The 15308-nt window shown below is 50.3% G+C and overlaps 2 protein-coding genes across 2 annotated transcripts in view; both read right to left on the bottom strand.

The window, feature by feature from the left end:
• Window positions 1–1797: 1797 nt before the first annotated feature.
• On the bottom strand, window positions 1798–6132 carry alx1 (ALX homeobox 1). Its single transcript, XM_037452093.2, has 4 exons — window positions 4810–6132; window positions 4278–4582; window positions 3878–4006; window positions 1798–2147 (listed from the first exon to the last, which is right to left on the bottom strand). The coding sequence occupies exons 1-4, from the start codon at window positions 4997–4999 to the stop codon at window positions 1818–1820; spliced, it is 954 nt and encodes a 317-aa protein (XP_037307990.2). The 5' UTR covers window positions 5000–6132; the 3' UTR covers window positions 1798–1817.
• A 126-nt stretch (window positions 6133–6258) lies between these two features.
• lrriq1 (leucine-rich repeats and IQ motif containing 1) overlaps window positions 6259–15308 on the bottom strand; it is a 24239-nt gene continuing 15189 nt past the window's right edge. The window contains exons 19-27 of the mRNA XM_062562954.1: window positions 15015–15148; window positions 14835–14906; window positions 14672–14760; window positions 13818–13916; window positions 10102–10195; window positions 9467–9527; window positions 9091–9178; window positions 6835–7835; window positions 6259–6727 (exon numbers count right to left, since the gene is read on the bottom strand). Of these exons, the coding sequence (XP_062418938.1) occupies window positions 7711–7835; window positions 9091–9178; window positions 9467–9527; window positions 10102–10195; window positions 13818–13916; window positions 14672–14760; window positions 14835–14906; window positions 15015–15148 (762 nt within the window). The 3' untranslated portion in view covers window positions 6259–6727; window positions 6835–7710. The remainder of the gene's footprint in view (window positions 6728–6834; window positions 7836–9090; window positions 9179–9466; window positions 9528–10101; window positions 10196–13817; window positions 13917–14671; window positions 14761–14834; window positions 14907–15014; window positions 15149–15308) is intronic.

The raw sequence follows: 15308 nt of genomic DNA, 5'->3' as shown, positions 1-15308 counted from the left end.
TCCTGCATTTATTGTTGGTTTGGTTCTTTTCTTCTTTTTTTTTTTTCTTTGCTGGCAAAGAGAAAAAACTGATTTGACTAGAATTGTTCCTTAAGGGGACATAGTGTAAAGTTGAATCTTTTTTTTTATTGCTTAACATACATTTGGACTTCCTACCAACCAAAAAATGGTGTCGTCCATCATTCCAAAATATACTTATACTGTGGCTGCTTGAGAACCCCAGATTTATATCGCAAGCCAATCAGAGCAGACGGGGCCTTTTTCGGCAGGATGGTTTTTTCAAGAGACGGACGGTACCTTTAAATCCTTTAAAAAAAACAAAAAACAAAGGGCGGCCACGCTGGAATCAAGTCACATTCATTTATTATAACTCAGATATACATTAACAAAACAAACTTTGTTTTTTTAAACCTGCCTCCTCTGAGACACACACCAGACGGCAGAGATTTCGAAGCTTTGCTGCAAAGCACACGGAGTGGTGTTGTCACCGCGCTGAGCATCTTCAGGAGGGGGAGGGGTGGACCAAAGCTTCTTCACAGAGCTGAGAAGCGGCTGTAGTGGTTTGGAGTGCCCCCCCCCTCCCCCGAGCACCCCCCCCCTCCCCGAACCTTCGTTAAAACACAACCACAATGAAAGCGCTGCTCTCACCTCCGCAGGTCGGACCAGAGGGGCCCGAAGGTCCTGGACCTCATCCTGCGGGTCACCGTGATCCGAACGTCTCCAGAAGCTACAGCCGGTAACGGCAAAAATAAATAACTTTCATATCCTGAGAAGTGACAACCTCTGGTGAAGTGCCGGAGACTTGCATTCTCTCTGATGGCCATCGGGGGGCAACTCCTCCGGGTGCAGATAGAAGTCTGGTTATATGTGAGTCAATGAGAAAATGACTACTTCTCGCTTGGTTTATTCCCTCAGTAAACATTGTAAACACGAGTTTAGGGTCTCAGTCTCTAGTTTTAAGTCTTCTTCAACACAGCATGAAGTTCATTGAGTAAACTACGGTCCACTTTTGATGAAAATAGACCGTAAAAGCAGAAGATGCTTTAAGGCGGGGCTACTTTGTGATTGACAGAGTTTTCCGTGTTCTGGGCAAAGAACTTTAACCCTTTCAAGGTGTCTGGGGGTTAATTGTTGCGTTTAAGTCACTAAAAAAAAAGTCCATCTCCTGTCACTTCTGGTTGCAATAAAAAACAAAATGGCGACGGTGTGTAAGTCCACTCAAGGTCGCACAACCCGACGGCAGATGTCCCTGTGACCATGTCCTCTATGTCCGGTGACCCGTGAGAATATGTGTGGTTCCTCTCCTCCCCCATGGTGCTTCTGATGGAGGAGTCTCTGATGCAGTTCATGAGCCGGCCGCCATGTTGAATGTGAAGCGCCAGGCCACATGACCGGTGACGGACAGCTGCGTTGGAGACTCTGATTGGTTGATTTTCTTCAGTGGGATCTTCCAAAATGTCTTTACGAGCAAAAAAAAAAAAAAAAAGGAAGCAGAGGAAGAAGATGAGTCCATCTCACGTTCTACGGTCAGCATGTGACAGATGAGCCATTGAGCCAATGTGACAAAAGGTCTGATGTCTCCGTTACAACCTTGAGCTCCTTTACTTTTACTTTGTTTGTTGTGCTGGACGCGTTTTTTCTTGACTCCGATTGAGATGAAAAACACAGACGAGAGATTTCCATCAACAACGACAACACATCGGCGATGTCTAATCTGAGGATGTGGACAAACAGAAACATATCATCGCCCCCCTCCACCCCCGCCCCCCCGCCCACCCCCGCCACGCATGATCCCGACCTTACAGGCATGGCCGCGATCACATGGCCCACGAGATGTTGGCCGCGTGCTCCTTGGCCTTCATGCGCAGCACGGCGATGCTGGACGAGCGCCTCTCGAACTCGGGCTTGGCCTCGAAGGCGTGGTGGCCGGCGCCGGCGGCGGCCGGCGTGAGGAGGGAGTCGGCGCCGAAGAAGTTGTTGAGGGCGACGTGGCCGAACTGGTTCTGCTGGCTGGGGAAGCCCACGTAGCCGTGCTCGGCGGAGCGGGGGGAGTAGGAGGTGACGCAGGGAGGGGAGCCTCGGGGCAGCATGCAGGACGACACCACGGGGCCGGCGGGGGCCGGGCTCGGCCACAGGTTGTTGGGGATCTGCTGGGGGGGGGAAGAGGGGGGGGGGGGGGGGGGGGGGGGGAAGGAGGCTTCAGTGGGGAGAATATGACATCGAACACAGTGATACATGCAATGCAGCAGTTGAAAGCGTACTGCGAGTAGAGGATGTCTACAGGCATGCTCTCCACAGAGTCCCAGCCTCAGGGGGGGGGGGGTGGAGAACATTAACAAGGACACTTGAGACGCTGCTGTGGGTTTTTGTTTGAGCACTTAAAATATAAAATGTCCTCCGCCTCCACCGCATCAACGTGGAGGGAAAAACATCATGTCTCAACGTTTTCTTGACCTACCGATAGAAGGTCAAAGTCTCGTGTGCGGATGGATCCAAGCTCTCCCAGGGTGGAGGTCATTCCATGACTCACCATTTTTAAAAGTGTCACGACGCCTCAGAGGGACCAAGAGATAACAGAGGAGATGTCGTCCCGCCCCGTAAACACAACCGGACCCATTCTGGGAGAACTTGGTCTGACCGAAGCTCCATCACATCAAACCTGAACAAACCCTCAGAGATCCGTCTCCACCTGCTCAACCAACTTCTGCTGGAGAACCGGACATGTGCCATCCACGAGCACCAGCTCAACCCCCCCCCCCCCCCGCAAAAAAACATAACAATGAGGGCCAGAACCTCAAGCAACCCAAATTTTAAAAAAAAAAACACAAGAACGCAATCAATGTCCACAGTGTTGAGGGGGACCAACCCCCCCCCCCCCCCCCCCCGCTGGCAGCAGGACGGGACGTTTAATGACAGTAATCTGGATCAGCTGGGAAGGGGGGGGGGGAGATCTAAGGCTGGAGTGGGGGTCTATCAGAAACATGTGTGTGTGGGGGGGCTGTCCAGCACATTTCTGACCTGGGCTTAAGCCAGGGCGGACAGAAGAGCTGCCCCCCTCCCCCCCCCGAGCTGCATACTTCCATGTGGAGTAATCTCAGCGTCTCGCCTCACCTCATCCCGCACGCGACCTTTGTCCCCAGCAGCAAGACGAATGGGCAGCGAACACGAAACGCCATCCGAGGCCCTTCAGCGGCGACGCACGCAGACGCCAGCGGTCATTCGGGTGGGCGGGCGTTATCTGGGACCCTTCCAGGCGTCAAACTGTCCCTCAAACGCCCCCCCCCCCCCCCCCCCCCATTGATCATGGACATTGTGAAGATCCATTTTTGGATGACAGTATGTTATCTGTTTAAATGTGTGCTGATTTTCACGTTCAAAATTCTTCTTTCAATTTGATGACGTAAACGAGTGCAACTTTCTTTTTACATAATATTGTCAATGCAGTTTCAAAAAAGGACAGAATTAAAAATATATATATATTAATATAAATGCAGCTATGAAGGATATTTGAACAAATACCTTCATATTCTGCAGCCCCTCAGAATAAAACCATGAAGATGGTGGGTGTTAAAAAATAATTTAGAGTAAATGGCCTTCAAAGAGATACTTTAAGTTCATTCTTACTGAAGGTGAAAAATCAACTAATAGATTTTACATGAAAGTTAAGAGTTTAAAAAGAATTGAACTGCTATTTCATGGGGAATTCAAATAAACAAAATAGTAAAGAACAGCAACACCTATTTCGTATTTTAGATCATTTCTTCCCGTAAAAACTAAAAAAAACTTCACCGAGGCAAAATCATTTGACCAAATCACAAAAACCAACCAAAATCGACTTAAAATGGCGTCACGTGGGCTTCGGTGCCGGTAAACGTGCCTGCGCGTAGCTGTCGCTCCTCGGTAGCACCGACAGGTCGTAGGTGGCTGCGAAGTGGCTTTTGGCCTGTTGGATGTGCCCGTAGCGCTCCCGCTTCCTCCACTTGGCTCTCCTGTTCTGGAACCACACCTGACGGGGGGGAGAGGGGGGGCACACACAGCACGTGACAGGTCAACGCCAGGTGATGCATTCACGGGACTTTTCAACTAAGTAAAAAGTGGCTTTTGCTTTTTAAAAGAAGTGCAACTACATTCTGGAAAAATAATCTGATTAAGTTTTATTTACTCAATGCGTCTTTTTGGATGTTTAGATGAGCAACAATTCACGCGTTGTCGCTGTCTGCATTCTATGAATTATTGTATCCGTCAGTGACAGTTAACAAAATAAGAGTCTTAATAACCTGCACTCTGGCCTCCGTTAATTCCGTCCTCATGGCCAGCTGTTCCCTCACGTAAACATCTGGATAGTGAGTTTTCTGAAAGACTTTCTCCAGCTCCTCCAGCTGCGCGCTGGTGAAGGTCGTCCGGTGTCTCCTCTTCTTGCTGCTGGACACGTTACTGTCGCACTTGTCCCCCATGTCGTCCAAATCCGTTTTGTCCTGTCCGGTCGTCACCGGGGACGCGCGCAGGGTGCAACAGCTGTCCATCGGCCTCCCGAGGTCCGCGTGCAAAGTGTCCTCGTCCGTCTTTGGCGCACCGTAATTGGCTGCAATAAAGGAGCAATGTATTAATAATAGTAAATACATATGGAAATACAATTAACTCTTGGTATAAAAACACATAAATTGTGTTAAATGCCCGTTTAAAATATATTTGAAATTAAAAAAAAAAAAAACAAGATCGTAAAAATGTTTCTCTTTCTTTCTTCTTTAACGCATTCATTCCCGTCCACTTGTAATTGTGAAGCACAGGAAGGGAACAACTGGTACGCACCGTGGTGGTCCCCGCAGGCCGGGGGCCGCTGCTCGGCGCCCTGGAGCCCGAAGGCCTGCGCGCACTTCGGGGAGGACTTGGTGAAGTACTGCGCGCTGTCCAGGCTCTCCATGACCTGCTCCATGTAGTAATCGCCGGCCTTCAGCGCGTGGCTCTTCAACGCGAACTTATCGTCCAAATACTCCATCATGTCAAAACCCCGAATCCGCTTCAACCAGCGGTCACCATGAGGAGAGAGAGACGGCGGCGGCGGCGGCGGCGGCTAAAGAATCCAACAAGTCGCGCACCGACGGTTGGCTTTTTTGGGGGGGGTTTTACGCGATAATTCGCAGATGGAGATGATTCGCTCCGTCCTGAAGCCACAACGTCTTTATAGCCCCGAAGAGAGTGAGCTCCTTAAAGACCCCCCACCCCCCTCCTCTCTGGATCTGAAGCAGCAGCTCCTCCCACGTCCCCGAACCCGAACCCGAACCCGGCAGCGGTTTGGAGGGATTCTGCCGCCACGCGACAACCAAACTGACTCTTTAATTGAGGAGCAAGTCGTTTAATTTACTGTCAAAGAGCTTTGAAGAAGAACACAATAAACTCGGACTTTATTGTGTCACTGAAGCCTCGCGTCTTCACAAACTATTATTATTATGAGACCATCTATATTTAAAATAGGTCAATAATTTACACATCTGTATAAAATCCCGTGTTGATGTTTAATTCTTTTTTTTTTGTTGGTAGTTTAACAAAAACTTGTGCAGCTTGGACAAAATGTAGATCTGTGTTTTTTTGGTATTTAGTTTTATTTAAATAAATACAATCGCTATGAACACGTGCACCAATTCTATTATATATATATTATATATTATTAAAGGGTGTTTTTAAGTCCGGATATCAGTAAACAGAGAAGAGCATTTCATGAGGATTCCGATCCATTGAGTCTTAAAACTATTAACGAGTTATAAATCATTGAATCCGTGAATCTTATGCTGAAGATGTTCGATATTTGGGAGCATGTTTAACAGATCGTAGATGCTAATATTATGGAGTATTTGCAAAACTATGAATCCTTTTTTTCTCTGATGTGATCTATTTATTTGAAATCTATTTCCACATTGATACTAGAAACGAGGATTGAGAAACACACACATTTAAAATATACAATAATTATGATAATGATACAAAAATCAGAATGAATTCGAATATTTTAATAATTATAAAACATTTATATATTATTATTTATTATTTATTTTGTATATATTTATGGATTTAAATTTAAATAGTATATCTATGCAGTGGTGTGTATAAATATATATACATACCCCCCACACCCATATATATATATATATATATATATATATATATATATGGGCAACATTTGAAGAGGGAGGTAAAGAGGGAAAAAAAAGTTTGTTATTAAGTTAGTAATTGATATTACATTCTTGTGAGAACAAGATTTCCTTTTTTGGCAGCTGTAACAAAACGCTTTAATGTTTAATAAAACCCAATTTGTGCTTCTTTGCCCAGTGAACAGTAACGTTGGCATTTATCCTTTGTAAAAAATATATGAAACAATCGTATAAATATCCACATTTAAATTGACATTAAATGAGAGAACCTTTTTCTTGCTTGACATAAAGACCAAACATCCTCCTCGTGCAGGACACACACACACACACACACACACGAGGGGGGGGCGAGGTTCTTCGTTTTTCCTCGATGGAGGAATCGTGTTACCAGGACCTGGAGCCCAGGAGCGTCGCCACCTGCGAAGCGCCCGGCGTGTGCTTTGGGTCGCTCTGGGGTCGGTGGCCGTTACCTGGAGCCTCACTGGCCACGGGAGGAGGGAAATAAATAGTCAAAATAAACAGGGGGGGCGGGGGGGGGTTATCTGGGCTTCCACGCTGACCTCGCCATACGTTGGCTCACGCTGGGGAGAAAATGTGAAAAGTTCACAATGGTCACCTTCAGGGCCCAAAAGCTGCAGCCGATGTGTGAGTTCCCCCCCCCCCAACCCCCCCACGGAGCGAGCCTCACCTTCCCCTCTAAAGAATGTGTGACCGAGCAGAGCTACAACCGTATTCATATTCCAGTCTCTGTGTGAGGGGCTGTGGACCCCCCCCCCCCCCACTCTGGTCCGGCACCGCGAGGCCTCTGAAGTGTCTTCAGGACAGAAGACCAGAAAACCTCTGTGAGGCCCAAACTCTGCAAGATCAAGAAATGTGTTCATTTGTGTGATTTTACACTATCCAATATATTTAGGTGCAAATACAACTGAAGCCTCCACGAAATTTTTCCAATATATTTTTGTACATGGTCAAAAAGGGTTAAAAAAAAAAAGCTGTTGTCATCTACATTAGATGAGCTGTAAATCAGCTGTGACTGTACAACCTTTCTGCTTGTGTGAGTTTACTCCTCAATTCTTTTATAAGTTGCTTACTCCTTACTTTGGCTGCCAAAGGCTGCCAATGGCTGCCAATGGACACCAATGGCTGCCAATGGACACCAATGGCTACCAATGGACACCAATGGCTACCAATGGACACCAATGGCTGCCAATGGACACCAATGGCTGCAAAAGTAAACGCGGGGTAAGGAAGAGTGGTGGACTGAAGGCAGATCTCTATTCAGAAGGTGTTCATGTCACCTGTCCCCAGCAGTCCGGGTTTTCGAGGCCGCAGTTGGCGAGCGGGAGCTAAATATGAGGAAATCGCCCCTAAATTTCAGGGCTTTATTAAACTTTACACCCAACCATGGGTACCAAATATAAATACGTGTCCTTCCGCCATTTTGAATGAGCGGGCGGTTGTGTTTCTGGTCGTTTCGTCGATGAGAAAACGGCCAGATTTGGGCTGGTCCAAGCCGCCGTTGCTCTCTTGATTGGGCGAGGACAGGGGAGGACGGTGGGAGAGTTCACTTGTCCCTCTTCTTGCCCCCCCCCCAGCCGCCGCTCATCCGCACCGCAGCGTCTCTGTGGGAGACGCGCTCCCTCTTCCACAGAGCCGAGGCGACCCGCCGAGGAGACGGAGCCGTGGCACCTGGAGACAGAGACGGAAAGCGTGTCAACGTCTCACTGGTGAGGAGGAGCAGGAGCTTCCCCCCTCGTCGCCTTCTGGACTTCAGCCTGAACATCCACCCGGTGCCTCCTCAGGAGCAGCTTGATGAATCCTTTTAGTTTGGCTCTTTTACCGGCTCATGAGGGCTGACTTTAAAGGAGACCATTAGATGCACTTCACAAGTTTATGAAGCACTTGATTGGCTTACTGAGAACACATACGTTCATATTTGAATGTGGTAATGTGGCGTTTCCGCGCACACAAAGAGGCTTTCTCCCCCCCCCCTCCCAGAGGGGGGCAGCGGTCTGCCCGCTTAGCACGGCAGCGCCGCTGCACCTCGTGGAAATCATTCCGAGATCATCACCGGAATCCAATTTGGCTTCGTTATGCGGGGACAGGGGCCTCCTTCACTGGGACTCCTGGGCTCGTCTCATGTGGTCATCTGCCGTCAGCGTGTCACTGGCATCTTTGTCACTCCTGAGCACAAGGGCCACTCATTCTTCACTGAAAGGACTTGCTTTTTTTTTCTCCTCCTGTCCAGTTTCCTGTCAGAAATTCACGGCACTCTGTCCCCGGCCCGACCTTGTGCCCCCCCCCCCCCCCCCACGACCCCCCCTTCCCTCCCTGCCCTCCCTCTACGAGCAGCCGACCCGATGGACTCGGTCCAGGCTGAATAAGCAGCAGCTTTTATCCCGAGAGCCGTGGGTGCAAGTGTGTAAAACATAAAAACATCTGTACACAAACATGCTGGTCGTAAAGGTGCACACACACACACACACACACACAGACACACACACACACAGACACACACACACACAGACACACACACACACAGACACACACACACACACACACACACACACACACACACACACAGACACACACACACAATCAGGCTTAATCTGTTAAACTTGGAGGAGTAAAGAAACTGATGTTTTCTAATTTAAATAATTACTGGAACCAACTAATCGCGGATCAAAGACGTCGTCAGTGACTTATTGATGAATTGGGAAGTTTTGACTTGGGCTCAGACGTCCTTTCAGCTGGTCAGTGATTGGCGTAGCATTGGTCCAGCATGTGACGGATATGTATGAAACAAGCACAGAGTGCAGCACATGCGGCGTGTGACATGTTTGAATGTAACGCTCCCCTCGGAGGTGAAGGAGCCGCCTGCGTTGGTCCCGTTTCACCTCCTTCTGTGTGGGGAAAAACATGCGCCGAGTCCTCGAAGACTCACCCGGGGGGCCGTCAGGGTTCCTGCGAGGAGACTCTCCGGGGGGGGCGACGCCGGCGTGAGGCGCACTCGCTCTGTGTCCCGGGTCGGCCTGCACGCAGCACACACACACACACACACACACACACAGGGAAGTGATCATAACTCAAGCCGCTCTCTCACAGTGGGGGGGGGGGGCGTCAGGATCGCTCAATCTGAAATTACAGTTGATCCAAATGAAAGTGTCATGGTGGAGCCCCCCCCCCCTCCATCCCCCTGCCTTACTCATTCGATGAGACAGGTTCCAGGAGAGGGAACCTACAGCGCAGAACATGACTGACTGCTGAGTGTAAATACTGCACAGTGTCACATGCATGAGAACAAGAAGGCGGGGGCTCACCACAAGCTGCACTCGGCCCCCCCTCAGGACGTCTGGGCGGATCTCAGGTAAGAAACGCAGGCTGAGGACCAGACGACACATTCAAACACCGCTTTCCTCCTTCTGACACGTCATCACACAAACGCATGACAGGCGCGGTAATGTCCATTTGTACGGGGGGGGGGGCATGCTCACTGCCTGTTAGACACTTACAGACTGACTGTAAACCTTAGAGATGAAAACTATGGGAGTATTTTTTGCTCTCTCCAATGAGGGGAAGTAAGATATTATTTATCATTTTATTCCAAATAGAAAAAAGCTAAATAAAGAAAGAGTTAGTCTTTAAGAAATGATCAGTTCATTTCAATTAAAAAGAAACTTATGCAAATAGTTTCCTAACATATATTGTTAATCCCTATTTGCAAAGATTTTTAGATGTTAAACAATCAAAAAATAAACATTATGTTAATTAAAATGTTTGAAAATTTGGTTAAATAAGCAGAAACAACAGCCTATACAAAAAATAATACATGAAATAAAATGTGAAATAAAGATCAGATCAAATAGACCTTTTAATTATGGTTAAAAAAGACAAAGGGGGGGGGGGTTATAAAAGAGAAATGAGAGCCCCTCGTGACCCTCAGCGTGTTCCTCACCTCTCCGAGTCGCTGTCAGGGGGAGCAGCCCGAGCTCCTCTCTGCTCCACCCGCTCCACCCCCGCGGTCCAAAGGCCCGGCTCAGCCTCCCGACCTGCACTCAGCACAAAACAAATCAACGCCACATGCTTCTTCTTCTTCTTCTTCTTCTTCTTCTGCAGCTCCAGAGTGAACGAGCGGGAACGGGTTTGTGTTAACAGGCTTCACAAACAAACAGTCTGATGGGTTTCACTGTAATTACAGCACTGGGATCAGAGTTTGGGATTTGGGGGGGGTGGGGGGGGGGGGGGTGGGATACTAAATGATGATGTGTTTAAACTTTCTGAAAACATTCTGAAAAGATGCAACAGGAGGCCATTCCAAAAAATTCAATCCGAGCGGCGCCTCCGAGAGCTCGTCGGAGAAAGACGGCTGATTTACGAGCCGAGCTGAAATCCCATAATAAGAGCGTAATTCAAAGTAAACATTTGCGTAGCGCTGACAGTGCGGGTGTGATAATGAATGTGGACGGAACCCGACGCTGCAACCGGTGACGCGTTCATCCACCTCGCTCGCTCGCCCTCAAAGAGCCGCAGGAACAGATCGTCCTAAAGTGGGTCACAAAGCTCCGAGGTTTTCATGGGTTAATTGAGAAGCCCCACTAAAAACGTCCAGTGATAGATGCCCCCCCCCACCGTCGCCCCCCCCCTCCTCCTCCGGGGCAGCGGAGGCAGGAAGCAGCTACTCAAAGAGTGACAGTCAGCTGAAAAAAAACCCAGGAGAATTCATTCCTCAGAAATAAAAAATACCTGCTGAGAGCAGCTTGTGGAAAGCGAGAGCATCAACCACGCCGGGGCTCACCTGAGTGGACGATTGGACCTGGTGCTCAGGTGGAAAGCAGCACAGAACATGTGTGCTCCACTCCCCCCCCCCCCCCCTCTGAACTCCCCACGAGAGCCCCCCTCCTGACCCCTTCCAACCCCCTGAATCCCCCTCCAGGACATGGGGGGCTGGCGGGAGGGGGGTGTAGGAGTCATGCCTGTTAAGAGGGGCTCTTAAGCCCATTAGTCGATCTCGTCCCTGCTGAGGAGGGGGGGGGGGGGGGGGGGGCTCTGACTTACTATCAGAGACTTGTGGAGGAGGAGGGGGAGGAGGGGGGGGAGGGGGGGGGGGATTCGGACAGAAACACATTCAGATAATCGGACCAATCAGGTTGTAAAAGTCCCAAGACCTCTTTGAAGTATTAAGTAATCTATAAACAGCCCGATTAGATCGTTAACTGATCATTTTTTATTTCTCATAACATAAAAGCTCAAACATAACCAAGTTTTCCTATTTGGCATATTTACATCATTTGTCCAGTGAGGTAAAAGCCACCGTGACGAGCAGTGAGGATTCAGACCTGCTTCTCACGAGGCTTCGTGATGGATCCGCCCCGCGGAGCCCGGCGCTCGCCTCCTCGTCCCCGTCACAACCCCCCCCCCCCCCCCCCCTGCCCCCCCGAACACGCACAAAGCCGCTCTGTGTCCCCGGTTCCCAAAGGCCTGGAAGCCGGATCGCGGCGTGTTTTTCAGTCCGCGCCGGAGTGACTCACACACACAAACCCCCCCCCCTCAAAAAAAAGCGCATACCAGGAGGAGGGATAAATAGAAGCGCTGTGAGTACGGGGCTGAAATTGAATGCACATGAACGGTGATAAACAGCCTGACGTGGAGTCACTCTGGAGGACGGAGGGTAAACAAGATGATTGTGTTTCGGCCGGACTTTGTAGACGACCTGAAGTGTGAAATCGAGTTAAGTGCTCAGGAGGTCGGGGGTTCCAGGCTGAAATCAAAATACGTACTGGTGCGTCCGTCTGACATGAAGGGCGGATGTTTGGCGGGCTTGGATCGCTGCTCGGGTGGAGGCTGGGAGGGGGGTGTGCGTTAGCCCGGGGGGGGGATGAGTGCGAGGCGTTGGTGGAAAGTAGGAGAGAAAAAAACGCTCGCAGGCACGCAAACATCTTCAACATCTGCAGCACCCGGGCGGAGCGTGATGCAAACCATCTAACGAAAGAAGAGAAGAAGAAAAAAAAAGAAGAAGGAGGAGGAGGAGGAGGAGGAGGAGGAGGAGGAGGAGGTGTATTTCCACATTTTCTTGCCTCCAAGACAAAGCGTTTGGTGGCTCTGCTCCACTCTCTCTCCCTCTGTATCTCCCTCTCTGGGTATGTAAGCCGATACCCATTTCAAGTGGGTTACTCATGTCCAGCACATCCACACAGAGAGCCCGGATAAAATAAACACGGCGCGTCGGATATCTCGGAAAGAATCTGTCATGGGTTTGGGGCTAATCACCTCCAGAAGGAGGGCTTGACTCAAAGCCTGAAACGTTAGCGCTGGTTGGGCCGGGCCGGGCTGGCTAGTCCTCCTCGGGCACTGGGGATGGATCCGGAGGAGGGGGGGGGGCCTCTCACAGGTCAGGACCAGGGGGGGGGGGGGGGGGGGGGGGAAGGGGAGATACAGAGAGCCGCGACGCACCGGAGGGCCTCTTCTGCTACCGAGCTGGTGGAAGTTCTACCTTTTACAGCGTCCCTCTCGGTTGAATGTAAAAAAACAACAAGGAGCGTGAGGGAGCGGATGGGAGCCCCCCCCCCCCCCCCCTCCATCAGGGGCTTCACCTCGTCGCTCAACAACACCAGAGACGTGACTGGAAGACGAGAGATAAGAATATTGGAAAGAAACAGAGCTGGAGATATGGTGGTAATGGAATCTGGAGCGGTGCTGGGCAGTTGGCCCGAGAGGTTGACCTCTTGACCTCATCCACCTGAAGGTCACGGTAAACACAGTGTGAAGAACAAACAAACACCACTCGAATGCTGAGATTCTCTCACTGGGGGGGGGGGGAGGGGGGGGTCAGTCACGGTCGTCATTTCTCTGACTGCAGGATGACCGCCGGGGACCCCGGATCTCTCTGGAGGGGAGGCCTTAACCCTGGTAGATGAGGGGGGGGGGGGGGGGGGGAAGAGGAAAGACGGAGACAGGCATGATAAAAGCCCCGCCACCCCCCACCCCCCCCCCCCCCCACGTCCTCTCCCTCCCTCCAGCTCTTTCCTCCCTTTAAAGTCTGGCTGTGGACGTCACAATGTCAAATCGTCTCTCCACCTCGGGGCAGGGCAGGGGGCCACAGCAGGAAGTTCTCCTCTCCTCCGACCATCAAAAGCCTTCGCACCCCAAAGGCAACCTGCGAACTCTGCCGACGCTCGCTTTCATACCCGCCACCATCGAGGCGAGGCCTTCAGGGAGGAGAGATGTTGTGTTTGATAACCAGTAAGACAAGAAGACCCACAGATGCACAGTGGGTCTTCTGAACTCTCGGTTCAGTCAAGAAGGTCCCAGTCACACTTACATTAAAAGAGAAATGCCAGTTTCCGTGTGCCGTTATGGCAACAATCCTCTTTATGACCAAAACAAACACATGTGTGATCTCTTTCTGCTGCTGCGTCTTGTCCACCTTTGCAGTGAGATTCCATTGTGATCGTCATTTACTGCAAAGACTATTAAGTTATAATAAATCCGTTAGTTGTTCATGTCAGACTAATGTCACTTTTTTTTCACAGTTAAAAAATCCCTTGTGATTTAATGTGTTGTACCTTCACTTCACCGAACGCCACATGGCAATGAAAAAGCCAGATGTTAGCGGGTCTTTGTGGGTTTTTGTCCTTTTGTGCAGGGATTCCTATTGTTTGGCCCGACTCGTACCTTTCACATCACTCCTGTTGTGTGGCGCCGGCCGCCTTCGTGCCGCCATCGGAGCGGGCGGGTAGCCGCAGCTTCTGAAGGCAAGATGGACGGAGGGATCTAGCATCGGAGAGAGAGAGAGAGAGAGAGAGAGAGAGAGAGAGAGAGGGAGGGTCAAAGAAGGACGAGGCAGGCCCAAAACCAGAAGCAGAGAACCAGGCCCAAACATTCTGGAACATTTGGAGCACAGCCCCGGTTGCAGATGCCATCAGGAATTAGTGGCGACATTGACCTGTGGGTCGGCGCAGCGGCCCCCGCCACTGGAAATGAAATTGTGATCAAAGAGCGGCCTCCCTCCACATGGCGGTGGTATCCGTGGCGGGGGGGCTACCGTTCCTCGGGGCGGGGGTGCAGCAAGCGGGGCGACCTGTCGTCGGGTTTCACGGCTCCCCCGAGCGTAACGGCCAACGAGAGGCGACAGGGCCGGGCCCCCCCACCACCCCCCCCGCTGCCCGTTACGGCTCGTTAAGGTACGCGGCGCGGAAAGGTTCGGCACAAAAACCAAGATGAAAAGAGGCAAAATCCAGTGTGGTTTAGTTTTTCTTCTCCCCGCCCGCCTTTCAAAATGGATTCATGTCCAAGCAGCAGTTGCTCCCATAATGGGAGAATTCTTTGGGATGAAAGACTGAGGACGAGGAGACAGGAAGCCTCATCATCTTCACATTGTTAAACAGTATAATCACAAAATAATCCAAACACCTGTAAGTATAAGATGTTTTAAGAGCAATAAGACGTGCAGCCTCTAGAAGGTACTATCAGAGACTGCTGTGTACTTATAGAAGTACAAGTATTCACATCCATGCTGTTGCACTGACCCTGGCGTTTCTTCTGCCCCAGCGTTGTTGACTTCATCTTCTGAGCTCTCTTGAGCATCTGGAGAGCCGTGTGGCTGTGAGTGAAGCCCCTGGAGGCCGCGAGGACACGAGGTCACACAAGAAACAACATACCAAACGCACGATGAAGAAACGGTGCGTTTACCACTCCTCCAGGATCCTCTCTCTTCTTTCGCAGAGGCCGCCGGTCACCGAGGTCGAAGCAGTACATTTCCTTCTAAGATCACCGAGACATTATTACCCTTACAGGGAATAACTTCCTACCTTGTAATACTGCTTTGGTACATAGTGAGCACGTGAGGGTCTGCGGTGAATGCTGGTCTACCTGCTGGAGGTCTCTGGGGAGTCTCCCTGTCCAGCAGCCTCCACCTGTCCTCCGGGCAGCCAGGCCTGCCTTGGCCTCCACACCGGCGGCGGTGGGGGGGACGACTGGGGGGATTCAGGAAAGCAGCCGGGAAGCTGAAAACGATCATTTACAGAGTATTGTGGTTTGTTTTTTAGGATATGTGGGACACGGGCTTTTGTTTACTGGAGCAGTTGTTGACTTGTAGTTTTAATATTTGTAATATATTCTTTTTGCCAGAGTAAAAACTGCGTTCACAAGGCTCTAAATGGAAAA

The sequence above is a fragment of the Pungitius pungitius genome, chromosome 6 (genome assembly GCF_949316345.1).
Source record: "Pungitius pungitius chromosome 6, fPunPun2.1, whole genome shotgun sequence".
Lineage (NCBI taxonomy): Eukaryota > Metazoa > Chordata > Actinopteri > Perciformes > Gasterosteidae > Pungitius > Pungitius pungitius.
This window is presented reverse-complemented; position numbering and strand designations above follow the sequence as displayed.